General features: G+C 37.0%; 1 protein-coding gene across 7 annotated transcripts in view; it reads left to right on the plus strand.

Annotated features, from left to right (window-relative positions):
* FERMT2 (fermitin family member 2) overlaps positions 1–26,304 on the plus strand; it is a 72,765-nt gene extending 46,461 nt beyond the window's left edge. The window contains exons 5-18 of one of the 7 annotated variants that reach the window (XM_018054132.1): positions 4,477–4,509; positions 4,837–5,062; positions 5,429–5,531; positions 7,880–7,987; positions 11,422–11,556; positions 12,255–12,304; positions 13,505–13,629; positions 19,758–19,864; positions 20,132–20,353; positions 22,317–22,340; positions 22,875–22,895; positions 23,473–23,597; positions 23,924–24,065; positions 25,024–25,302. In XM_018054132.1, coding sequence (XP_017909621.1) covers positions 4,477–4,509; positions 4,837–5,062; positions 5,429–5,531; positions 7,880–7,987; positions 11,422–11,556; positions 12,255–12,304; positions 13,505–13,629; positions 19,758–19,864; positions 20,132–20,353; positions 22,317–22,340; positions 22,875–22,895; positions 23,473–23,597; positions 23,924–24,065; positions 25,024–25,197 — 1,595 coding nt within the window. In that variant the 3' untranslated portion in view covers positions 25,198–25,302. Of the gene's footprint in view, positions 1–4,476; positions 4,510–4,836; positions 5,063–5,428; positions 5,532–7,879; positions 7,988–11,421; positions 11,557–12,254; positions 12,305–13,504; positions 13,630–19,757; positions 19,865–20,131; positions 20,354–22,316; positions 22,341–22,874; positions 22,896–23,472; positions 23,598–23,923; positions 24,066–25,023 lie in introns of all 7 variants that reach the window. The other 6 variants (XM_018054131.1, XM_018054133.1, XM_018054134.1 and 3 more) reach the window with 6 other exon arrangements.

Consider the following 26,968-nt stretch of genomic DNA (forward strand, 5'->3'; position numbering starts at 1 on the left):
GATAGTCCTTACTCTTAAGTAATTTATAGGCCAGTGGGAAACCATAGTTACTGTATTTAAGGAGGTAATACATAAATGTTAAATGAATATTATAGAAATAATGTTGTAGGAATTTAGAAGACAAAACAATTCCAAGTAGGGTGTATTCAGTTTTCAGGTTGGGGAAGTAAGTTTGTGAATTGGCTAGGATTCCAGTGGCTAGGATTTTGATAGGAAGAGTAGGTGATCCAAGTAGAAAGAATTATATTAACAAAGAACGTCCTGGCAAAAGAAAAGTACAAGATGTGTAAATAAACCATTTGAGCCAGTTCATGGGGGATAAACCTCCAAGGAACTTTTGGATCACACTGGAGGGTATTTAATGTCAGACTGAGGAATATAGGCTAGTGCACTGGTTTCTGAATATGGTACAAAATGAACAAATCATTACTTAGAAAGAATATCAAATTTAATTCCAGTAAAATTTGGAGGAGGGAATGAGGGGAAAGAGTAGTGGTAGAGCCTACAGACTAAGGAAGTCAGAGAGTAAAAGAAGGCGTCTGTCATTAGAATCCGATTAGAATCTGGTTTAGACTTGATGTTTATATAGATGAGGCCATGTGACAGTAGACAGAATCTCTGCTTTCAGTTTTTGGTTTGTTGTTTTTTTTTTTTAGTTTAAATGAAAACTCAATTCTTAAGATGAACTACGTAGAAAGGTATATTTATGGGATGATTTTAGAGTGGTTGAAATTGGGCAGGATTGGTCTTAGAACTGCAAGGAAGAGCTTTTATATAGTCCTTTAAGAAAAGACAAAAGATAAAAGATAATGAATTAAGACAAGGGAAAGCTGCAAATATTTTAGAGTAAGTAACTGTGGGTTTCTTTTCTTTCTTGTTTTAAATTGAGGTGTTACATACAGTAAAATGAACAGATTTTAAATTATAGATGAATATTTGCCAATACATACAACTTGTCACTACCCAAAACTAAGTATAGCATGTAACATGATACCAAGACCCCAGAAGGCCTCTTGCATGCCTTTTCCTGTGCCTCTCCCACCACAGAATAGGCTGGTTGGGCTGGTTCTTGAACCTCGTGTGAATGGAATCATACACTGTGTGTGCTCTCTTGTCTGTGAAGTGACTGTTTTCAGTTGAAGGATTTTTTTTAATAGGTTTAGTTGTCTACATCCAAACAGTTTAAAAATATTTGAGGAGTTGATGTGAAATGCTAAGAAAGTACACAAAGACAGTGATATGAGAGGACTGATTATCTATAGAGAAGTCCCATACACACATGAAAAGTAATAAGATTAATTTTTAAAAGAAATACTAAATATCAGGTTTGCCTGCTTTTATGATTTGTCGGTCTTATTAGTCAATGTTTGGACCAAAGGCTGACAGATTTGACCAGTTGCATATTATGTTCATACAAATAGCAACAGGTCTGTATATCTCAGCTTATGACGTCTTCTGGGGGTCAGACACTGTGCCCAGTGCTACACAGAGGTTCCTGTACCGCAGGGTGTGATAAGGAATAGGTGTAATTTTCATTCTACTGAGGCAGAAACAGGCTTAGTTTGCTTTAGTGCCTATGTGCTTCCTGTATTATGAGCATCTGTGTGAGCATGGTTAACAATTATATATTTATGTGTTTGCATATTTTCATTTCATCCTTACACAACATCTGTGATTTTGGTGGCATTATCCCCACTTTACTTACAAGGAAAGAACATTACAAGGGTTAGGTAATTTGCCCAAGGTCACAAAGCTTATCAGGGACACAGCTAGGATTCCAATCCAGATTGGTCTGGGTCTAGCACTCATATATCAAACCATTATGTAACATCATTTCTCCAGTTTTTAATATTTAAAGGTGAATAGTTTGTGAAATATTGGTGTGTAAATTATACTTCAACAAAGCTTTTTTATTTAATGTTTCAAAAGGTAAAGGATCATGAGTGAATTAGCAATTCTCAGACTTTAGTCAGATTCTTACACAGAAATATGATAAAATTCTGAGTGTTTACATACCTTGTTTACAGGCTGTGCTCAGGTGACACACTCTCTAGTGCTTTGCCACTTGCTGGCTGTAACTAGGTAAATATCTATTCTCCAAGTACCTGTGAGGAGGGAACCATTTAAAGTAGCATGATCCCATGTCTGGGGGAAACAATTTTTCCATGTAAGAATTAACTTTACTGTTTAGTACTGATTTACAGATTTCTAAAGATTTACTATGGAAGTAGAAAATTACTTCATTAAGAACTTTTCTAGGAAATCTTAAAGGCAGCTCGACAAAGGAAAAGTCAGGGTCCTAAGGTAATCGAGAAAGTCAGGAAAATCACCATGCAGGATGCCATTGTTCCTAACTAGAATTTGCCATTTTAAACATCAAAGCATTTTTTAAAAACTATTCTTTAATTATAAAAGTAATGAGTTTTTAATATTTATAGTAGGTGGCCCGTACTGTCATGCTTGTTAGTCTTTGTTTCTCACCCTTATAGTTTTTAAGTTATCATTCTGTGGTGTTCAGCAAACTCATATATTTTGTTGCTGAGTACATATGCTACCTCATCTTACCGTTTATTAGTTTTCTGCTTTAAATATGGTTTAAATTGGGCAATCAGGAATACAGGCTGGTTGAGATTGTCACTGAACTGGGACTTAAAAGGAGTTTAAAATGCACATACCCTCTGACCTAGCAGTGCTGCTAGAATTGGGAAATAAGTACAAAAATGTTTATTGGAAGGCACTGTCTGCCATAGCAGTGGCGACGTCAGTAATAAAACTCTAAAATGAATAAATGCACACATTTATTCATTTTACATATTCAATGCACACATTGGGAACGGCTTAAATAAGTTATGGTACCTGGGAGGCAGTATGTTTAGCTGCAGTTGAGTCAGACTGCTGATTTATAGCTTGGCTCTGCAACTTAATAGTTCTTGACATTGGACAAACATATGAACTTCTCTGTGCCTCAGTCTGCTCCTTTCAAATGATGACATATGAGCTATTACTGTAGGCTGCCTAACAACAAATAGGAAAATGAAGTGAAAGTATGGAATGTAGATTATACAAAGTGTAGGTAAATAAGAAGGAAGGGAATCGATTGAATGGCTGATTCTATTCGGTGTTCCGTAATGTAGGGGAATATATTTTGTTATAGAAACTTCATAAAGAAGTTTCATTTCCACACCTTTTTTACATGTATAGTCTCTATAGCAGAATTATCCTTTGCACAATTGAGCTGGAGTATTGTTCTCAGCCCTTTTATAAGTAACTCTTTCACAAAATGCCCTTGTATTTTAAGGTTCTTTGCTTTACAACTAAATATTCCAGTTTTTTTCCTCAAAGGTTAAAAGGGAACATTACAGCCTTTGTTTCTTCACATTCTACATGTTCGCATTCTACAAATTGTTTTAGTATTCATTGGGAGAACACATTTAGAGGTATCAAATCAGATAACCCGGTGGTTAGTAAAAGGTTTTTTTTGTTTGGTTTTTTTATTTTTTTGCTTTATGTTCTCTTCCTAGACTCTGTCTTGACAACTTTAAATATCTCTAGCCTTACCATCACTTTTTCGTGGGTAGTTGTTTCTATCATTCTGTGTTTATGGGTAGTATATAGTTAGAGATGACAGGAAAGAAATTCCTAAGCATATTCCTAAGTTAGGTAAGGAAAACAGCCATTTCATTAACAGCATCCATTTAACAATGTGACACCCATTTACATATTTTCTTTTTAAAAATTGTTACTACAGGATAAAATATATTAACAGAGTTGGAACTTTGAAGGGGATGTGCTTTTGCTTAATGTCACTCTGAATTTTTTTTAAAGTCTTAATCAAATCTCAGTTTTTGTAGTTTGAATGACAGAGAATAGATCATCAGTGGACTAATTCAAAACAAAATTTTTTTAATGTAGCCTCTTTTTTTAAAAGAAGTATTTTTAAAAATGTATGCCTGCCCTTTAACACTAAGGAAGCTAAAGATTAAAAAGATAATATCTCTGTAACTTCAGGGGATTAAATATAAAATGCACTTTTGTTAGCCTCTTTCTAGGGCAAAATTTATATATCCTTTTGCTTCAATATTTTATTTATAACTGTTGGAGCCAGTTCAACTATTCATTGAGAAAACAACAACATAAAATTATTATCTTAATTTATGTGAATTTATTCAGTTACATTGAGCTGTCTTAAAACAGGGTATGGTGATTTCAGAGGGTGATAAATATACATGTTTGTCACTAAACACATGCCAAGAGCACAGCCTTATTGTTTTGAGTTGAACAAAAGCTCATTTTAGGTTATAGCTTCTAAGGTTCTTTATTCTTAAATTCACTTAAAATATTTATTTCAGTTTATGATTCACAGTTAGGAAAATCTGTTTTCCTTTTCCCATTTTCTTTTCATTTTCATTCTTTGTTTCTGTCTTCTATTGTTGCCTTTCCTTTACCTTCTGAACTCCTTTCTTTCCTTTTCTATAGGCACTGATGTTCTTTACATTGGCCCTCTGAAAGGTGAGCCTTGGCACAATTAAAAAACAAAAGTGCTGGTCTGTCTGCTTCAGCAATATCCTTAACTTATTCTAATTCTCTTGAACTGTTTTCCCTAGAATTTCTACCAACTTAATTATATTTTTGACCTTATTGTTACATGTTCTTAATGTTATTCAAGTAAAGTTAAATTTCATGTGTTTCTAAGAGGTAAAATAATGTACTAAAGCTTTCCCTTCCAAAACGAAGTTTGTGTTTCACAGTGTGTTTTACATCATTACAGCATGTATTACTGAAAACTAAGATAACTATCCTTCATACTTACTACCTGTTTTTCACATTATTTATTAGGAACTGTATATTCAAGCCCAGGACTTTATAGTAAAACAATGACCCCTACTTACGATGCTCATGATGGAAGCCCCTTGTCACCAACTTCTGCTTGGTTTGGTGACAGTGCTTTGTCAGAAGGCAACCCTGGTATACTTGCTGTCAGTCAGCCGGTAACATCACCAGAAATCTTGGCGAAAATGTTCAAACCTCAAGCCCTTCTTGACAAAGCAAAAATCAACCAAGGGTAAGTTTTTGTTTTATTTGTTACTGTTTTTTTGCTATTATAAATTACAAGGTTTTTTTTTTAACTGAAGCATAGTTGATTTACAGTACCGTGTTTCAGTTGTGCAGCACAGCAGTTCAATTTCATATATATGCATGTGTGTGTGTCTGTATGTACAACTGAATACAGTTGTGCAATAGGTCCTTGTTGGTTGTCTTATTTTATAAATAGTAGTGTGTATATGTTAATCCTAGCCTCCTAATTTATCCCTCCTAACCAAGGGTAAGTTTCAAAATATAGATACAATTTAAGAATTTCTTTATCTACATAGATGTAGAAAATTAATTCTGTCTTGCTTTGTTCCACTGTGTTTGTTAATTTGTCCAGGTGGCTTGATTCCTCAAGATCTCTCATGGAACAAGATGTGAAGGAAAATGAGGCCTTGCTGCTCCGATTCAAGTATTACAGCTTTTTTGATTTGAATCCAAAGGTACCGAGGGTTTAGAGGGATCTATTTTTGTTTCTCTTTGTTTCTTGGAAGTTGGTGGGTTAAGGAATTGCTTGGATATGGATAGCAAGTCTTGAATATAATACTAGAAGCTCAAAACTTTGGACACAATTGCCAGTATTTTAAAGAAGTCTATTGTTTTAGTAGGTTGGAAGCATAACTAAACCCTTTCTTTTTGTTAAGATAATTGAATTGTTGGTTGATTTGTATTTTTTAACTTTCTTTTATATTGAAATATAGTTGGTTAACTATGTTGTGGTAGTTTCAGGTGTATAACGAAGTAATTCAGTTATACATGTATCTGTTCTTTTTCAAATTCTTTTCCCATTTAGGCTGTTAGGTAATATTGAGCAGAGTTCTTTGTGCTGTATAGTAGGTCCTTCTTGGTTATAACTTCTAAATACAGCAGTGTGTACATGTCAATCCCTAACTATTCTTTCTGCCGCTCTTCCCCACTGGTAACCATAAGTTTGTTCTGTAAGGCTGTCTGTTTCTGTTTTGTAAGTTCTTTGTATCATTTCTTTTTAGAATCTGCTTATAAGCAATATCATACCATACTTTTCTTTCTCTGTCTGACTTACCACTCAGTATGACAATCTCGGTTTCCTCCATGTTGCTGCAGATAGCGTTATTTCATTCTTTTTTTAAAAAAAGATTTATGTATTTTATTTTAGTTTCGGCTGTGCTGGGTCTTTGCTGCTGTGCGTGGGCTTTCTCTAGTTGTGGCACACAGGCTTCTCTGATTGCAGAGCACAGGCTCTAGAGCGCATGAACTCAGTAGTTGTGGTGCACAGGCTTAGTTGCTCTGCAGTTTGTGGGATCTTCTGGACCAGGGATTGAACTGGGGTCCCCAGCATTACAGGGCATATTCTTAACCACTGGATCACCAGGGAAACCCTGTTTTATTCTTTTTAATGACTTTGTAATATTCCATTGTATATATGTGTGCCACATCCTCTTTATCCATTCCTCTGCTGATGGATGTTAGGTTGCTTCCATGTGTTGGCCTCTGTTGATGGATATTAGGTTGCTTCCATGTCTTGGCTATTGTAAGCAGTGCTGCACCTGCAGTGAACATAAGCTTGCATGTATCCCTTTGACCATGTTTTTCTGTGGATATATGCCCAGGAGTGGGATTGTGGGATCATATGGTAGCTCCAACTTATTTAAGGAATCTCCACACTGTGTTCCATGGTTTGTATTTACTACAGAGTTGGTAACATTAGTTTATCTTTTTTAATATCTCTCTTCAACTCTACTTTAGGTAGAAGAAAAGTTTTCTGAAAGATTACCTATTCAGTTACTTTCAAATTTCTAATTACATGTGCCAGATGCTGCTTCAAAAAAATTCTTTAAAAAAAAAAATTTTTTTTAAGTCTACGTTTCTCTCAGTTTCACAGCCAAACATTGTTATATGTTTTTACTGTCAAGTGGTTGTCATCATCTCTGCTACTGAAATACTGTGATTTTCTGATAAGATGTAAATTTGCTATAAAATCTGGAGTGTTTCCCCCAGAAAATACATGACACAGAGATTTGGATCTTTTGCTTTTGTATCATCCTTGTGGGTGGGGGGACTTCTCTTGTCTGCCTCTCATACTTTTCATGTCTAGATTGTAGCCTAGATTTTAATGTATGTATTTATCATCTTAAATTATGTGCTTAAGTAATACTTTGTACAACACTAAAATATATATAGAATTATAAAAAATTATTTTAGTTCTTTTTTAGGCTGTATCATACCTAATTTTGGTAAACCCAAAGTTTTCTGGGAACACAGTTACATTTGCATGGGGTAGGAAGGGGCTATGCATTTTGTTACTATTCTAAGATATATTACTAGTAGCTTTTATTAATATAACTGGATAATTCAGTAACACTTAGGTCTTTTCCACAAATGTGTGTGTGCCCTTTATTTTGAATTTTTAAAATAATTATTGTTTCCAAGGACCTGCTACTTTGTCTGGGTATGCATTTCCACAGGAAGCAAGATGTTCCCTGAAATAATTAATATGATTATGACATGTTAGTGTAAGTTGCAAAACAATACTGAAAAATATTGTCAGTGCTGCCTTACTTTAATGTCTTCAAGTTAAATTCCTTTTGTTAAGGCCTGGTGTACCTAATGGTTATTACCCTGGAAAATAACATACAGAATCTACTCTTAATACTGAATATGTAAAAATCTTTTGGCATATTTTAATACCATTTTTAATGAAAAATTAGAGATGGCGTATATAGATATATATAACCCTAAGGGTAGCTTTTTTCCTTATTGTTAATGTTAAAGGTAACATATTACAAAAGAATTGTGTCTCTTTTTGCTGCAGTATGATGCAATCAGAATCAATCAGCTTTATGAGCAGGCCAAATGGGCTATTCTCTTGGAAGAAATTGAATGCACCGAAGAAGAAATGATGATGTTTGCAGCCTTGCAGGTAGTGAAGAGTATTGGTAAATTGGACTTTAAAGGGGAATGGGTAGGGGATTATTTACATGGTAAGGTGGCATAGTAATTCCAATAGTATTTTTATATAATGTTTTATTTTTTGCTATGTAGAAAGTAAATAGACACTTAGAAGGCAAAATATGTGAATTTAATTTTTTTGTCTTATGTAAGAGTTTAGTGGCATACTTAAATAGTTACTTTTCTATATCCTCCAACCCCCAGATCTATATTAGCTTAAAACTATCCAGTTTTCCCCTGGAAATAAAATCCATATTAAAAATCAGATTTCTGAAATGAAGCCTTGCATAACTTCATAAATAACTGGGAATGGTAATATTTGTAAAATGGGCTATGGCAGAAATTAATACTTTTTAAGATGATAAAATTTTAATAGAATAGTAAAACTAAACATAAATAAGTCTTTAGAATGGAATTCCTTAAGAAGCAAGTAACTAACATTAAACTAGTATTTTTCCAGATGTGGATCTTGCATACCACCAATTTCAGAATTATAGTAGGGCTTACTAAGAAATTAATGTCCACTGATCTCCCCTCTGGTAAAGTAATATTAGGACAGCACCCACAGTTCCGCATTCTTAGAGACACTGAGGTCTGACTGACCACTAGATTAATCTTTCTAGATGAATCATTTCAGCTATCTAAGTGTTCTCGGATTATGGTGGAAATCCATTTTCACGTAAAGTTCTGATTAAGTTGATGTTCTTTGAGTTCTATAAGCAAAAAGAACATTTAGTTTTGAATGTCTTTTACTTTAACAGTGATTTAATTCTCCATTAGAACACAAATAAAAATGCTCTCCATCTTCCATATTCTTTTATGTACCCAGAAAAGTTTCTCAGTTAAGACTCACAACATTGTTTTTTCGAGAGGAAGAACAATTCATTTCTTCTCTGTTTATATTCTAAAAGAGGGAAATCAAAATGAACCCCAGATGGAAAATGAATGGCAGATGAATTAGTGTAATTATTTATTTTCTAGAGACTTGCTTAATCAGTTAAGACTCTTTATGTCTCTGGATCATTAAGGCTACCTGAAGAATTTCTTGAATTAAACTCTGGAACAGTTTTTGGAAAATATCTCACTTGGTTACAGCATTGTCTCTATATTTTTCCCACTTAGAGTAAGGGCTTTTAATTCTCTAGTGAATATTTTGCTGATGACAAAGTAATAAGAAAACTTGTAAAATGTATATGGAGAAAACCACAGCTTTTCTTATATATTATTTCATTTTTTAAAAAGCCAACAGTTATATGCAGTGCCCAGCACACAGTAGGTATTCAAAAAGTAGTTATTGAATGGGTGTACACATAGTCATATTGTCACAGAAATGGGACTATTCTGCAGCTTTCCCCAGCTCCCACCCCATCCAGTGAACATTAGATATTCCATTTCAATTCAGTAGAAAAACACTTCAGAATGCTGGATTTTAATTCATGGAGACTGAATGCCCCAAAGCATAGCTTTCCCTGGACCATTTTAGAATCTAGATTCAGTGAGAGAAATTTGGACTACAAATCCCCTGAGTTGTTAGAAGCCTTCCCAGAGACTGACCCAAAGCCTCTTGGAAGCCATCCAGCACAAGAAGAGGAAAACTCGGAAAATATGGCAAGGAGATGCCTAGTATTTTTTATTTTAGACATAGGCTGCACCCTGAACTATTCTCTTATTAGAGCTTCTGGTTCCTTGTGTAATAAATCTACAATAGTAAAAAGAAACAAAGTACTTCACAGTAGGAAGTTGTGGATTTTGAAAAGTTAGAAAAGTTAGTAACACTATTTTTTAAGCATTTAGGTCCAATCATGTATTGTAACATTTAACAGCTGCCCCATGCACATTTGAAAGCAAAGCTGGATTTTATGACCTGTCCCATTCACAGCCAGGATTTCTCCAGTATAACTCATAAGGACCTTCTGCATCAGATTCATCTAAGGCACTTAGCAGCCTGGGGCCCAGGCTGGACTCCAGATTTGCTGAGTCAGAATCTCTGAGGGTGAACCTAAGCATCTCTATGTTTAACCAGCTCTCCATATGCTTCTTATTATACTCTGATATTTGAGACCACTGCCTGAGAGCCTCAACCTACCTCCTTCTCCATGGTTTGTGAATATGAAAGTTTCTACCATTACAAGGATCGTATTTCAGCACAACTGAAGATACAGCCAGAGAGTAGTAGTTGTTAGTTGCTAAGTTTGTGACCCCATGGACTGTATCCCAACTGTAGTCCATAGACTATAGCCCAGCTGTAGTCCTCTGTCCATGGCATTTCTCAGGCAAGAATACAGGAGTGGGTTGCCATTTCCTTCTCCAGCGGATCTTCCCGACCCAGGGGTCGAACCTGTGTCTCCTCCATTGGCAGGCGGGTTCTTTACTACCGAGCCACGAGGGACCATAGCTAGCAACTAGTCATTATTAATTCACTAAATCTTAAAATAGAGGAACCTATTGGCCTCTATTAGTTAATTAGATAATTGGCCTCAGCATTAGTTTACTAATTGTTCCCATGAACAGACTGTATTTGGTGAATGAATCCTTAAGAAATATGGATTGCTACTTATTTTGTGCTCTGAAAGATAAATGATTTAAGTGATGCTTAACTTTGTATAAAACCTCTTAAGTTTAGCATCAGAATCTAATCATTAATATTTGTTCTAAACCATTTATCTAAGTGTGTTTAAAATCATGACTAGTTCTACACCCAAAGATTTTGTTATATACATATAGGAGGACTTATCACTACTCATTATGTATGTACATATATGTATATGTGAGTATTCATGTGTGTCAGGGTGGTGTATGTATTCACATATAAACATGTTTATTCTTATGTATAAATGACAATGTTAGTTAGGTTTTCAGCATTGAATTGAAGATGGGGGGTAGGTAGTGGAACTTTAGTTTTCAACATAATAGCGATAACTAACTTCCTGCTGCAGGGTAATAGTACCCAACAGTAGTAAGTAGTAATAGTAGTAAGATAAGGTAACCAGTGTTAATGCATTTATTCAGACCTTATGCATATTCTGTTCATTCATCCAGTACCTGTTGCTTCTAGCTTGCGTGCTAGACATGGAATACTGCAGGGGGGATGGGACACTTAAAAGTCACTGCTCGTGTAGAGTTCGGTGGACGAGGTGTTAACTCTAAATCCTAGGGATTCCTTAACTGAATTCATTTGTGTTTGTCAAAAAAATCCTCCTTGTTTGAGTAAAGATTTATTAGCAGGTTTAGGACACTGATTTCAGGTGCCATGCCCATCATTTTTCTATCCTTCTAATTCTTGGGAGACTTTTAGCCTTTCAGATTAGGTGACAAAAGGCATTCAGTATAGATACAGATAATAATCTCACTTTAAAATTCATAGTTAGAAAAATCATTTAAATAAAATGTCACTTCTGGTTTTAGTATCATATCAATAAGCTGTCAATCATGACGTCAGAGAATCATCTGAACAACAGCGACAAAGAAGTTGATGAAGTTGATGCTGCCCTTTCAGACCTGGAGATTACTTTGGAAGGGGGAAAAACATCAACAATTTTGGTAGGGTGAATCTTTTGCCTATTAATTTAGTCTGATGCTTATACCTGTCTTTGGAATTAGGTTTTCATGAAGTGTTTGGGACATATAGAGAAATATTTAATGCTTTAGAGAATACATAGATTTTCCAGAAATTTTCAGGGAAGTTTTTTACATTAATACTGTTTAGTCTCTAGTGCTTCCAACACAGTAGAGAGAGACCTTCTGCCAGTACAGTCTACACTTTCTCTTACAAGTAGTGGGAGAACATTTCTGCAGAGGAAAAGTTAACTTCAAGCCATGGTAAAATCCGTTTATTGATCTCCAAATTTAAAATATTAGGAAAAGAAGAGGAAATAGATCTCAGTAAAATTTTTAAATACTTAGATTTTAGTTACTACAGAAGAAACACTATTCTCAGGACTGTTAAGAATCAGAAATTTTCTGTATGCAGCTATAAACAGTTTTAGTCATATTAGAATCAACACTACATTCTTGTGGATTGTCTAAATTGCTGTATTGATCAAATTTTAATAGCTTTTTATGCCATTTGAAAATGCCTTTGTACCCTATGACCATGTATATAATACCTTTAAAATCTTTATAATCTGTAATTTATGTAATTTTCCTTGTTTATTGAACAAGCTGGTACTTAATATCAGATGCTAAACAGTTTCAAATTTTTTAAAAGTGAGAAAAAAATATTTTCATTCTTTTCCTAGGGTGACATCACTTCCATTCCTGAACTTGCTGACTATATTAAAGTTTTCAAGTAAGTACAAAAGAGAAGGAATTCCAAATATTAGTAAATAAATGTCAGTTTTATAGTCATGTTCACATTCTTGAAATTTATGTCACTGGCAAATGCATTTCTAAAAGCATTTGCCAGTTATTATGAACACTAAATTATAATGCGGAAAAATTTTACCTTTACAAAATTAAAATTTCTGTACTTATTAAGTTGTTTTATCTGATAAACATTTTATTTAAGGCAGGGAGGAGATTGTGTAACTTAGATGGATTGCATCATGCAAATTCTGAAACATACGGTTCATATAAAGCATCTTGTCTGGGTGATAGCAGTATATAATGAACTGTTACTTTCAGTGGTTATTTCCTTGTTCAGAGCTCCAAAACTCATTGGATTCTATTCATTTGTTCATGGGATATTTTACAACAAGATTCCAGAGTATCTTATCTAGATTTTTAAATGGTTGGTCTAGTCACACTCCACAGAATCAAGAGAGTTAGGCATTAAGACAGAAAGAGGAAAGGAGGTGATGTGGAATATAAGCTCTGGAATAAACCATTTATTGTAGCTGAAGATAAAACAGCTCCACATAGTAACATTTCTAAGCTACTGACCTGATTTCAGATGCTGCTCCCTACCTCTACTTTGTTTTCCTTTTATCCATCTTTTTCATCTGCCTACACTTTTCCTAATCCTCTCTTCCTCATGCTTCATGTTTGGCATTGGAGTGGCAAGTGAAAGTCACCACTGCAATACATCCCTAGAGATAAGCACTTCGCGCACTTTAGACTTGCCAGGCAAACTTGCCTGTTTAGAGAGGCTCTGGAGGCAGCCCTGCGGACACCACGAACCTGCAGGTACTTAGAGGACCCAGGAACCTTCCAGTTATTTACATTTCCTTCACTTTTACTTTCCTGTCCTTTCCATGTGACCTGCTAGTGATCGGGACAGCTACAACTGACAGAAATACAGGAATGTTATCCTTAGGGTCTTTCTCTGCTCACTCACTGTAATATCTCCTGAGCAGATTGAGAAGAAGGGGAAAATCCAATAACAGCAACACTGAATATAACACACAAGATGAAGGGGGACTGAACTCAGCATATATAAAACTTGGCCTCAGACTTTTAACATTGTGAGATTTTGCTGCTAAAACATAGCATTGATAAAGTTATTTCAAAAGTGTCTTTTTTCCCCCTTCTAATTCTGTTCGACGCATAGGCCAAAAAAGCTGACTCTGAAAGGTTATAAGCAGTATTGGTGTACCTTTAAAGATACATCTATTTCTTGTTATAAGAGCAAAGAAGAATCCAGTGGCACACCAGCTCATCAGATGAACCTAAGAGGTAAGGAAAGCCTTGGAATGACCGTATTGATGGTAGACTATCTATTAGCTAATATTCACTAAACTTCATTTTGCTGGGCGATAAAGCTTTTAGCAGTTCCTTTTGCTCTTTTAGTTACTTTTTTTAAGTTCAGTATTCAGTTTCCCATGAATATTTGGTTCTGATCTCTGTGCAGGCCTCACATGAAGGCTGTGCTTCTACTTTTATCCCACGTAAATCTGTGGCATCCCTTTTCTGTTCTTTAGCATGAGGATGTGTAGGTTTTCTCATTCTGCAGGAGCTGCCCGCATATCTATTTCAGACTCTGCCTCATTCTCATCTCTGCTCTAGTTCCCTCCCAGTTTTCGCTGCTGTCTCCCTTCATCATCAGCATCCTGCTCCTCTTCCTCACCTTAACAGGTAACCAGCTGGTTCAGTTCAAGTCCCCAGTCTCTTGGCTTTCTGACTCACCAGTGGGTTAGCCACTGCAGGGTTTTAACTGAGTTCTTCCCCTTTCCCAACACCTCTCGCCTGCACAATTTTGTTGTCTTTGACACTGCTCTCATGCTGGCTCCCAGGGCAGCCCCAGGGGCTCTCTGAGGCTCCCTCCTAGCTGACAGCCTAAACCTCGTTGGTTTCCTCTTACCTCTATAGATCCACAGCTATCTCAGAACAGGGGCTAGTATTTGAGCACACGTTGCTGCACCTGTTCCCACAGTCCTGTGGCCTGGACTGAGTCTGGCTGAGGGCTCAGAGCTGCTGGTTTGGGTCTTTTTTCCCCCATTCAGGTCTGTGGAGTTACAGCTTCATTTGAGTTTTAGTGACTTCTGTTTGTTCTTCACACTGCTTCTTCACCTCTTTCGAAAACCTGTTGGATGCATTGGTTCAGGTGGAGGAGCATTTCCTCTCCTGGCTGGCCTGGTTCTTCTGCAGCTGGAGGATGTCTTGCTGCCCCTTGCTCTGATTCTCTCTACACAGCCTTCAGCTTGCAGATTGCCCCTGAGCCCCTTACTGCAGAGATGTTACTTAAAGCTGCCAGCTCACTTCTAGTTTAGACACCACTTCCTCTAGGAAGCCGTACCCCTGAGAACTGCTCTCCTACAGGCTCACAGAGAACTCACCGCACCCTTGGTCCCCAGCATGTGTGCCGAAGGATGCAGTACACATTGGCTTCTCACTGTTCATGCTCCTTTTACTGGCCTTCCCTTATAGCAGAGGCTGGAAGACTAAAGGACATTTTCCAGACTCATTTCCAGTGAGACTGAGATTCCAATCAGATTCATTCTTGCATTCCAGTCAGATGAATTCCCAACTGAGGTAAGGGGTTGTAGAGGCAATTAGGAAAGGATTTAAGTGTTTCCGGGCTCTGGAGTTAACATCTGTAGATCTGTATTCTTTATTTTTTTTAGTACATTGTGTATTAGAATATTTTTAGTATATTTCAGCAAAATGTCCAAATCTCTACCCTATCTCTACTTTGCCTAGTAGTCATCTGTGAACTATTGCTTTATAGTTACATGTGTGTGTGCTAAGTTGTGTCCAATTCTTTGCAACCCTATGGAGTGTAGCCCACCAGGCTCTTCTGTCCACAGGCTTCTCCAGGCACAAATACTGGAGTGGGTTGCCCTGCCCTCCTCCAGGGGATCTTCCCTACCCAGGGATTAAACCCACATCTCTTATATCTCCTATATTGGCAGGCGGGTTCTTTACCACTAGTACCACCTGTGAAGCCCATTTATAGTTACATACATTTTAATAAGGGGCTTCCCTCATAGCTTAGTTGGTAAATCATCTACCTTCAATGCAGGAGACCCGGGTTCAATTCCTGGGTTGGGGAGATCCCCTGGAGAAGGAAATGGCAACCCACTCCAGTATTCTTGCCTGGGGAATCCCATGGACAAAGGAGCCTGCTAGGCTACAGTCCACAGGATCTCAAGAGTCGGACACAGCTTAGCAACTAAACTACCACCACAACCACCACATTTTAATAAATAGAAAAACCTCTGCTCTGGGGTAGAAGATTGCTATGCCATGAAATTCTGTAGCTTTCCTAAAACTTCTAGTTAGACTCACTGCCTTTCTCCCTAGGTCAGGAGTTTAACTTTTGGATCTTTACCATTATTTGTTACTCTCAGAATACATTGCAGCTGTCCTCTTGCTTCCCTTTCCAAGCTGCCCAGGATCCACTCCGATTATCCACTGTTGATTTAGAGGCTTAATCTGTCTTCTGGACCCTATCTTCTCTGTCCCTGTTACATCCTTATTCTTCTCTGTATGACTGAGAAGTTAAGTCCTAGATGGAGAACAGTTTACACGGTGTCCTAATCCGACTTCTCCCACGTCTTTCCAAAGGAGTACTTTTCCAGCACATCACACTGGTTAGGGTAACACTAGCCTAAGAATCAAATGGCCTAGGTTCTGCTCTGCCACAAAACAAGCCCTGTGATTTTGGAAAAATAACTGTCAGGACCTTAGTATCTTCCTCTGAGTAATGAGAGTGTTGGACTAGATGCTCTCTAAGGCCCCTAAGATAACTAAAATGTACAGTTCTAAAATATGCAGGTCAGCAGATGCTGACTGGTCACCCATGCCACCTACTGTGCCAGATACTAGAGTCATGGATCGAGGACAGGTTATAGTCACATCCCTAAGATGTCAGAGAATGTCAGGAAATAAACAACTACAATTTGGGCAATAGTAGTACTTTAAAAAGTAAGCAGTAGGTCAAAGGAACAAAGAGGTAAGGATGCTGTACCAATCTTCAGTGATTTTGGAGAGAATTAGGGGAAGCTTAATAGGGGAAATAACACTGGAATTAAGATCCCAAAAAGAAAATTGCAGTCCCTGAAAGGAAGGAAGAGAGTTGGTAAAAGAGACTGATGTGCAAAATTGCGTGGGGAAAATCATCAGCAGTCAAGCAAGGGGTGGGTGAGGGGGCATACTTACAGAGTTGAAGTGGAGAGGATGAATCCTTCCCTAATAGCTGCTGAATCCATTCCTTCTAACAAGAAAGGTGACAGCAGGAGTTAGAGGATAAAGTTGTTAAGGAGATTGTTTTCTAAACTGGCAGCAATGAAGTGACACTGAAGGATTATGAATACGATAAGATTCATCATCCTTACATTGGCTGCAATGTGGAAGAATAATTTTAGAGTAGTGATACTGATCCAGGTTACGCTTATCAGCATGGGTGGGCAAAGGGCACAACTTTGTTAGATTCTCAGGACATTCAGTCAACAGACTGGATGATTAACCTGGGAGAAGTGACTTGAAACAGTGACTGGGAAAGTGACTTGATCCTGGCTTGTACAGTTCGGTGGATAGGGTAATACTGAGATTGAGAATATGTAAGAGCAGAGTTTGGGGAAGAAGATGAGCTAAATTTAATTGGATTATTTTAAATTTGAGGTGCCGGTGGTGTATCTTTTTGGAGCTTGGGTAAGATCCATGCTGCAGATACTGATGTGGTAGCAGTGAGTATTAATAGTAGATGAAGCCTTTGTAGTAGTTGTCTGTAATATGAAAAGGCTGAGAGCAGAACCCTGCAGGATACCAATGTTTAAGGGACAGGGCAGATTGGAGGAGGTGGAATTTGCAAGGGAAATAAACAACAAAATATCTAGGAAGACCATGGAAATGAGCTATGATAGAAGTTAAAGGACAGAGTAATCAATAGTATCAAATGCTTCAGAAAAGTAAGATTAAGCTTCCATAAGATTTAGCCACATGGAGGTGGTTCGTGGCCTCTATTAAGAACAGATTCAGCAGATTTCAGTGGGCTTTTATACATGGGAGCCAAAGTACAATCACTGAGATGGGAAACAAAGATGGCTTTTTGATGAACCTCATCTGTGACAGGCAAGGAGGAAAGAAGGCAGTAATAGAAGAGAGAGGCCTAAATGGAGAGGTGTTTTATGGTTTAAGATGGGAGACTCAGGGAAGTTAAATGCTGATGGAACTGTCATGTAGAAAGGCAGGGAGGTGGGAGGACAGGATCTTTGTGATGGAACAAGGTACCTGAAAGATGGTAGGAAACTCTGCCTCCTTGGATAGGAGAGATACCATTTCCTCTGTGTGGAAGTGAGGGTGGCCAGGTTTATCTGCTTTGGTGGCAGGAAGTTGGGGGACCTCATTTCTGATGGCTTTCATGTTCTTGGAAAAATAACAGGTGAGGTTGTTCTCTAACAGTAGCCTAGGAGGCCTGAGAAGATGTGAAATAAAGATTGTTGAGGATGTCAGCACAGAAGGGTTGCAAGTGTTAAGGGGCGGATTGACGTTGGGAATCTACATGTTTCTAGTGAAACTTACCTGCTCAGTTTTGTGATGTTTTTTTTTTCCCCCTGTCTTAGAGTGCTCAGCAGCCAGAGCATAGGCAAGTAAGAGGTAGGTGGTTGGGTTGAGCCAGGATTAAGGTTTTGCGAAGTGTGTATAATGGAAAGATGGTGAGTCTGGAGAGTTGGAGGTGACAGCTAGTGAAGCAGGGTCCAGGCTGGACTGCAGAGAAAAGGTGGAAACATGGAGCCAATGGGGAGAGAGTTGTGGGGTCTCCCAAAGTTGTGATTGGGTCTCCCAAAGATTTTGAGGGGATTTAGGACTGAAGAAAGATACATCTCTTTGTTTTAACTTTGCAGGTTAAACACATTGCCACACAACTTCCTGAGTGTTTGTAATGATTATGTAGGAGTTACATGTGATAGCTATTTATGTGAAGTAAATATTCTAAAAAGAAAGAAAGAGGGAGGTAAAGTTCATCAAATTCGGGATTGAAGTTGATTCTGGAGAGCAGAGGATCTCTCCTTTATCTAAAATGTTTTGTTTCTTTCATTTGCTATTTAAAACATGTATTTGATGAGGGGAAAAAAATACAGTTTAAACATTTGTTCAGGTACATAGAAGCTTGTTATCTTGTTGCTTGTACTTGCTTTGTCAGGAGAAGTTGCTTCAGTGCAGGGACAAAGGCAACAGCAGGCCCTGCTAACAAGTTTACATTCTTCCCCACAGAGTCTGCACAATGGTCTCAACACGCACTGAGGGTGACGTGAACTAAGTGCTAACAATTGGAATACTCTTTAGGAAGCTTTGACATAATCATTATCTTACTGATCCTTATAGCATCACTGTGAGATAGAGCTTAAAGTCAGGAAATTTAGGCATAAGTAAATATGATATGCTTATTAAGTGGTCAAGAAAGGTCTGGAACCCCAATCTGTCTGCTTACAGAGCTCTTCTTCACTATTTTATACTGGTTGCTAATTTAGGCTGACCATTGCCCCATTATCTATCTGGGTATACATTCAGTAAATCTGTTTTCTCTCCTATAAAGCCATAAACTAATGGTTAACAGAGTTGATTACGGGGATTTTGTACAGTCCATCAATGTACGTATTCCCGAAAACTTGCCAGTAAAGTGAAATTCTGCATGCCCTTATTTTCATACTGACTTCCCAAGTATATAAGTTTATATTACCTTCTGTGTCAGATGGACTCCTAAAATTTTCTGCAAATCAGGAGAGCCTATGCTCCCCGCCCCCCGCAGCCTGTGCCATTAGTCTTCCTTGCACCAGCAATAGGAGGGCAGAGCAGCTGAGTGCGCGAGCAGTGGGACCCTGAGGAGGCCCTCATACAGGACTGTAGCTCACACTGGCTGGTTCCCCACACATGTGCCTTTCTTAAAAGGCATCATAAAGTCATTTATTCTGACCAGAACACACTTTAGAATTTTATTATGGAAAGATATTTAGACACTTAGCAAAAGTTTCTGTACATTTAAAAACTTAGCAAAAAAAAAAACCCTGATAACTTAAGATTCAAAGAACTGAATGATATTAAAATAATGTGTGAAACTTGTGGGAATAGAGTACAAGTTTTCTTTGTATAATATCCTTTTAATAGAACTCTTTCCTTCTCTTCTCAATCAAGTTTTGAGAAATGTGAGGGCCACAAACTATGCAGTTACATCTCTTGTATATTAGGTCTGAGTTGAGTCTTCTCCGCTCCACCCCCAACTGAACGTAAAGAATTCCCTGATTTGTAGATTCCATGACAGCAAAATCAGCATGTTAAGATACCATAAAATGGGAACTGCCTGTATTGGCTTGGGATTTCTTAAGTCTAAATTTAACCATTTTAATTTTTTTTTTAAACTACAGGGTGTGAAGTTACCCCAGATGTGAATATTTCAGGCCAAAAATTTAACATTAAACTCCTCATTCCGGTTGCAGAGGGCATGAATGAAATCTGGCTTCGTTGTGACAATGTAAGTTTTCTGATTAAAAATAAACCTCAATTTGGGGGATGTCCCTGGTGGGTCCAGTGGTTAAGACTCTGCGCTCCCAATACGCGGGTCATGGGTTCAATCCCCTGGTCAGGGAACTAAGATTCCACATGAACAGTGCAGCCAAAAAAAAAAAAAGTAAACCTAGGTTTTCTTTGCTTCCTTAGTGAGTTGACCATTCATTCTTATGTTTTATACTCAAGGATTTATCATGTGATAGATTCCAAACCTCGGTACTTCTTTTCACAGGAAAAACAGTATGCACACTGGATGGCAGCCTGCAGATTGGCCTCCAAAGGCAAGACCATGGCAGACAGTTCTTACAACTTAGAAGTTCAAAATATTCTTTCCTTTCTGAAGATGCAGCATTTAAATCCAGATCCTCAGTTAGTACCAGAGCAGATCACAACTGATATAAATCCTGAATGTCTGGTGTCCCCTCGCTATCTAAAAAAGTACAAGAACAAGCAGGTAAACAGTTTTCTACATATACTTTAGTTTCCCCTCTTAAACACTACTTTTTAGTCTTAATTGGTAGTCTTAATTTTGTATCAGGTGGTTAAAATATAAGGAAAAAATAGCTTTCAGTCAGTTTAAATTGGTCATTTAAGAAAAGTCATTATTTTAATAGGAAGGATAATAAGGTAGAGTAGTTGGGAGCATATTTATTCTAAACCACCTGAGGAAATCACTATGCTAACAGGATATTCTTTTCAGGGAATTGAATATGGTCTTACTGCTTTGTGTTCCACAGTTCATGCCATTTTATTCCTTAAGTAAAGTAAGTCTGATACAGAGCACAGCCAGCATTTCCCAGCCAAACCTCTGAAGACTCTCTTTGCTGTCAAAATGGACCTTTCCAGCTTTGGAAATAAGCTTTACATGGTTTATAGTCCATGTTTAACATTGTCTTTTCTTAACATTAACAGTCAAAACCTAAGCCAGATTTGCATACTGTGACAACATTTGGTAAATTTTCATTGAAATTCACTGCTTTTGTTCCCTCTGTTTAGAATTCCTTTCCTGGAAATGACTACCATAAAAGGATTGCTATTTAGGAAAATGGTTCTTCGGTCCAACACAAAAGGTTCTTTGCCAGGGGAGTTTCACTTGGGATAGCCCCCAGTATTCTCGATACCCAGCATCATGCCATAAAAGGAAAAAGGCTCCAATTTAGGAAGGGGGTGAAGAAGAACTTTGAAATAAATACTTCATTTTTATCTAGTTTCATTTTTATCTTTGTTAAGGAGTAATTTTAAAACATTCCTGGAAAGGCCCAATGATATACCCAGAACACTTGTTAATTCTTAACTTTAAATACAGTGTTTATCATATGGGTCTGAAGTCCCTTAGCTGGAAATGTTCAAAAGTTTTAATCACCAAGTATTTGTCTTTTAAGTTGCAGAAGTTGTGTAAGCTACATGGAAATTGTTTATCCCGTAGTCATATGATGTGGGAGTAGTGAGGAATGAAGGAAATGCCCTTGGAGCTGTGTGGAATGTAGATTGTAAGTTAACAAGGGAAAGTGAATCGAGTACTAATTTCATTTTTTAATTCTTAGGTTAGTTCATTTTAAAGTTATTTATAAAGAGACTTGTTTCTAAAAGTGGATTCATTTGCCTTCAAAGTCAATGAATAGTTTCAAATCTAAGCAGTTTACCATTTCACTATCAGGTATTAGGAATAAAAGATCTTAAACTATAATTGTGAAGATTGCCAAATGTTAGTTTAGCTGTCAGACAGGTACTGAATTGTTTTCCCAGAAGCCTTTAAAATGATAGGTTTAGCTGTAAAAAGATAAATCTTCTTTTGGTGAGTTCTTGACTGCAAGTCAACTGAAGATTCTCTTCAAGACAAAGAATGTGTGGCTGTCCTTAACTGACAGGACAGTAGTATGTATGTGGTCTGAGGTTAAGGAGCTTTCTAGCCTTGTCTTCCACATTGTCCTCGTATCAAATGCACGTTTATTTTGAATTCTCCTTTCCCTAAGCAGGAGGTTGAGTCAGGTATTGCCCTGACACCTAGTTAAGAGCTGATAAGCAGGAGTTTAGTTGCTATTGTGTGTCATGTACTGTACTGTTTGTTGGACTTAGTGGCTCAGTAATTGGATTTGTTAAACTGTATAATCCAGTGGCGTTTAGGAGTCAGGTACGTCTAAGCTGTGCAGGCTATGGGGTCATTCAGCCCTACCAGGGCATAAAGTCTTCAGGCGCATATAGCCTTTGTTACAATCTATTTTAATTCCCCAAGACTATCTATTAAAGTTGCTATGGATATTTTTTTCATAACTATGACTCCCAAATTGGATTTTTACATTTTAGAGGAAAGAATTATTCTTCGTTTTATTCATGTTAATCCAAATTGAAATGAACTGATATATTTGTAGCCACCACTCCTAGTGTAGTGTATGGCATATTTTTATTTTCCCTTCCAGGAAAAAGGATGCAAAAAAAAGATGGTAATTGAGGGGTTTGCTTTTCTTCTGTAAATAAAGAAACAGTATGGTCACTGCACTTATTTAATGCCTTCAACTATTTTCTGAAAAGCTGTGCATGGATCATATTATTTGACTCAATATAAGACAAGATTAAAGGCTTTTGAATATTAATTTTCTTTTTTATCTTGCTACTAAAATAATTAGCTTTACCCTAATCAGTAAGACCTGGTACATGAAGGGGAAAAGGTTATTTGCATTTTAAATTTTCTCCCTACAAATTTCTACCCTTAATTTTAGTAACACTTAACAATCTAAAATAATGTGGAGTGTTTCTCAGTATTCTAAATGGAAAGAATCGCTGCTTTCTCATTTTCATTTTCATGCTTGCATTTACTTTGCTTGGTTTCCACCTAAAGTCATTTTTTTGCATGGTTTTTGGCTGGAATTTTGGTTTGCAGGTTACCGCAACTTTTTCTTTGCTTCATTGCCATTTTTTCTGATTGCCTTTTTTTTCTTTCTGCTTCCTTTTTCTTTTCCTCGCATTGCCATCTCCAGCCAGGCTATATAAGAGATTTGGTAAGTTCTCCATATTTAAAAAAAAGAAAGAATTAAAAATATTTAAGCCCTAGCTACAGTCTCCCCTCATGAATTAATTTCCCTCTACTCTTTGAGCAGATAGGCATCCCAAAGTGAGTAAACTTAAAAACTAACCTTTCTAATTACTCCTTTAGAAAAATTTTAAAATCATTGCAGTGATTTCTAGTGCTAGAAACCTGTATGGCAGGCACTCATTCTGATCAGATATCTTGGTACTGAACTTAAAACCCATCATGTATATGAGCATTAGAACTTGTGTTATCATATGTGTGTGTACTTGAATAAGTCTCAAAAATTATATATACCTACTAGTACTTATTCTTTCTTGACATACGGAACTAAAATTAAGAAAAACTATATATTGAAGTTTAGATTGGAAAGTCATTAGTTTACTAAAATTCCCAAATGTATTTTCAGATATTTTCTAATTTCATCTCTGCCAATACGTAATTTTGGGGCATGGGGCACATAATTCAGTGTTTTAATCTTTTTTTGTCTTGATTCTACCATGAAAGAATAATATCTAATAGTAAATATGATGTTTACTCATGTTTAGATAACGGCAAGAATTTTGGAGGCCCATCAGAATGTAGCTCAGATGAGTTTAATTGAAGCCAAGATGAGGTTTATTCAAGCTTGGCAATCATTACCAGAATTCGGCATCACACACTTCATTGCAAGGTCAGTGGTTCTACTCAGCACCGATGTGTAAACCTCAGTCTGTGCCTTCTTACTTAATTGACTTCATGTAATTAGAAATTAAACATTTAAAGCTACCTACTGAGACCTATTAACCTATTACACAGTAAAATTTAAAGAATGTTGGAATGTATTTTCTATGCTTATAATTTTTTCACCAAAAATTTAAAGTGATTTCATTTCTCTTTTTACTCAGGCAAGAATAGCACTTTAAGAGTTAAAAAATACATATCTTCAAGAAAAACAGACCAACATGTCCCCCTACCACCCCTGTTTTAAAACATGTATTTGTGTTTTTAATTCTGTAGGTTCCAAGGGGGCAAAAAAGAAGAACTTATTGGAATTGCATACAATAGACTGATTAGGATGGACGCCAGCACGGGAGACGCAATTAAAACCTGGCGTTTCAGTAACATGAAACAGTGGAATGTAAACTGGGAAATAAAAATGGTAAGCTGTAACCATCCTGCTTGAACACATACACATAGTCGATCTGCTAAAAATGAATGAGTTAAGAAGAAAAGGCCCTATAAATGTTTAAGATTCTTTTGTGCCATTTCCTCTTAAAGTATAAAACATGCTTGGTTGTTCATTTCCTACTTGCCTATTTTATAAGTAGCCCAGATACTTCTAAGAGCGTAATATGTTACAATATTGGCTAATCTTTCAGGTTGTCTTTCTGTCATGAATTTATTCCCTTTCCACTCACAAATAGCAGCTGCTCTTTAGTGAATGCCTGCTTTGTGCCAAGCATGATACTAGATGTTTTACATCTGTACCCTATTTCTAAACATTACCCCAGCCCTGCAGGGTAGATGGATTATCCCCACTGTACAAATGAAGGCCATTGTTGTCCATGACTGCACACTGAGGATTAGGATTCAAACTGGGATACTTCAGGCTCTAAAGCCTGGCACACCATGCTACCCCTCGCCTTGGAGTATATGACTCTCACTTAAACAGAATATTTCCCTAATAAGTCCTTTGTTTTAGGGTCATTGGATTTGTTGTACTGATTTCAGTTACTTCATAGAATCTTGTATTTCTGAAATATTCAAACATGAAACCTAAAGGTTAAATAGCTAAACACAGGAAATAGGTTTTCTCCCAGGACTTGAAGGGAGACACTCATTAATTGCATCACCAGAGACCTTTTGGGAACTTAATGACCTAAGCCTCTTGCATTCAGCTTTCCTTTTCAGAACAAGAAAAAAGGAGGAGAGGAAGGGCTAGTAAACTTCTACTTATGCTTTTGGACTTGAAGGCATTATTAGTTTAGGATTAAAAAAAATTTTTTGAGGACCAGCAAGTATTTTATGATCAGGACAGACCTCAAGTATAGTGGCCTCACTTGGACCCAGCCGTCTCGACTTCTGCAGGGACTGATGGTTCTCTGTCTTTGTTCTAGGTCACTGTAGAGTTTGCAGATGAAGTACGGTTGTCCTTCATTTGCACTGAAGTAGATTGCAAAGTGGTTCATGAATTCATTGGTGGCTACATATTTCTCTCAACACGTGCAAAAGACCAAAATGAGAGTTTAGATGAAGAGATGTTCTACAAACTTACCAGTGGTTGGGTGTGAACAGAAATGCTGTGTAATGAAACTCCATGGCCATAACAGTTATTTAACTTTAAAAGCTGTTGTTTGTTATATGCTGCTTAATAAAGTAAGCTTGAAATTCATTATTTTATCATGAAAACTTTTTTGCCTTACCAGACCAGTTAATATGTGCACTAACAAGCACGACTATTAATCTGCTATCATGATACAATGTATGGACTTGAATATGGCACATGTTCCTTAGAGCCAGGAATTGAAACTGAAGTAGTGGGTAAGTTAGGAACAAAACATCACTGATTCAAGCTAGCCAAACTGTAAGAAACTCAAGCCATCTACTTTAAAGCTATCCAGGGCTTAAACTATATGAAGTCTATTTATCATGTTTAATGCATGTGTTTTAATGTATGTTTAATTTGACCTCATAATTTTTCAAATATCATACTTTTGGTAGCCATCTGTCATCCGTTTCCCCCCCAACCCCAAAATAAATTAGGCCTACAAAAGGTGCCTGGTATTTAATAATGTCATTGTTTGATCTTGAAGGAAAATGCTATTAGTCGTTATGCCTGGTTTTTGTCCTTGAATAAGCATGTATGTATATTGTCTTGTGTTTTTATTTTTACACCATATTGTATTACAACACTTTTAGTATTCACCAGCATATTCACTGTCTGCCTAAAATATGCAACTTTTGCATTACAATATGAAGTAAAGGTCTATGAAGTATGCATTTTGTGTAACTAATGTACAAACACAAATTTTATAAAATTGTACAGTTTTTTAAAAATCTACTCACAGCTAGCAAATGGCTTAGATGTAGCATCTTTGCATTAATTAAATGCTTGTTAAAATATAATTAATGTGCAGTTTTAATATCTGCTAAATTAAGGATGACTTCATTATAGTCATGATTTGCCACAATGTCCTTAACTCTAATGCCTGGACTGGCCGTGTTCTAGTCTGTTGCGCTGTTACAACCTGCATTGGTGCTAGTCAGAAAATTCCTAGCTCACATAGCCCAAAAGGGTGCCAGGGAGGGGTAGATTACCAGTATTGTTCAATAATCCATGGTTTAAAGACTGTATAAATACATTTTATTTTAAATAAAAGCAAAATCTTTTATTTAATGTTTCTTTTGTACTTCTTGTTTTTACTGTTCACATGACATGAGCTGTGTAGACATGAACTTTCGCTTTTGTAAACGCTGTACCTGAAGCTTGTGAGAACCGTGTGCTTAGTATTCTGCAGTGTCACCAGACAGGCGTACTTAATCTCGAAGGTGAAGTCTTCCACTTCAGGTGAAACCCCTCATTTTTCCTACTACTTGAGGATGAACTGTAAAATATTTATGTTAGAAATGTAGCTATAAATAGAAATATGACAGATGCACTGACGCTGCTGGCTTGAGCAGAACTGATTTTAAACAGCAAAATGACTCAGTTTAAGAAAACACATTTTTTAAATGAATTTACTCTGTATTGTTACTGCTATCGCATCATCACTCAGACTCAAAACTTCAGTTCTGGACTTTCTCCTTTACCCCTTGCAATTAATAAGGCCAAGCCCTGGTGATACTCGCTCGTGCAGCCCAGTGCCTTCCTTCTATCTCTGCTCTCACTGTCCCCTGAACGCAGATCTTTGGCCTGTGTCATATTCTCCATGGCTCTTCTTTGTACTCTAAGGCCAGGTCGTAACAAGCCTTGCTCAAAAATTTAAGAGCTCCTTCCCATTAAAAAAAAAAAAAAAGTAAAAATATGTTCCCATTCCTCCTCTTAAGTACAGGTCATCAACT

This window comes from Capra hircus, chromosome 10 (assembly GCF_001704415.2).
Source record: "Capra hircus breed San Clemente chromosome 10, ASM170441v1, whole genome shotgun sequence".
Classification (NCBI taxonomy): domain Eukaryota; kingdom Metazoa; phylum Chordata; class Mammalia; order Artiodactyla; family Bovidae; genus Capra; species Capra hircus.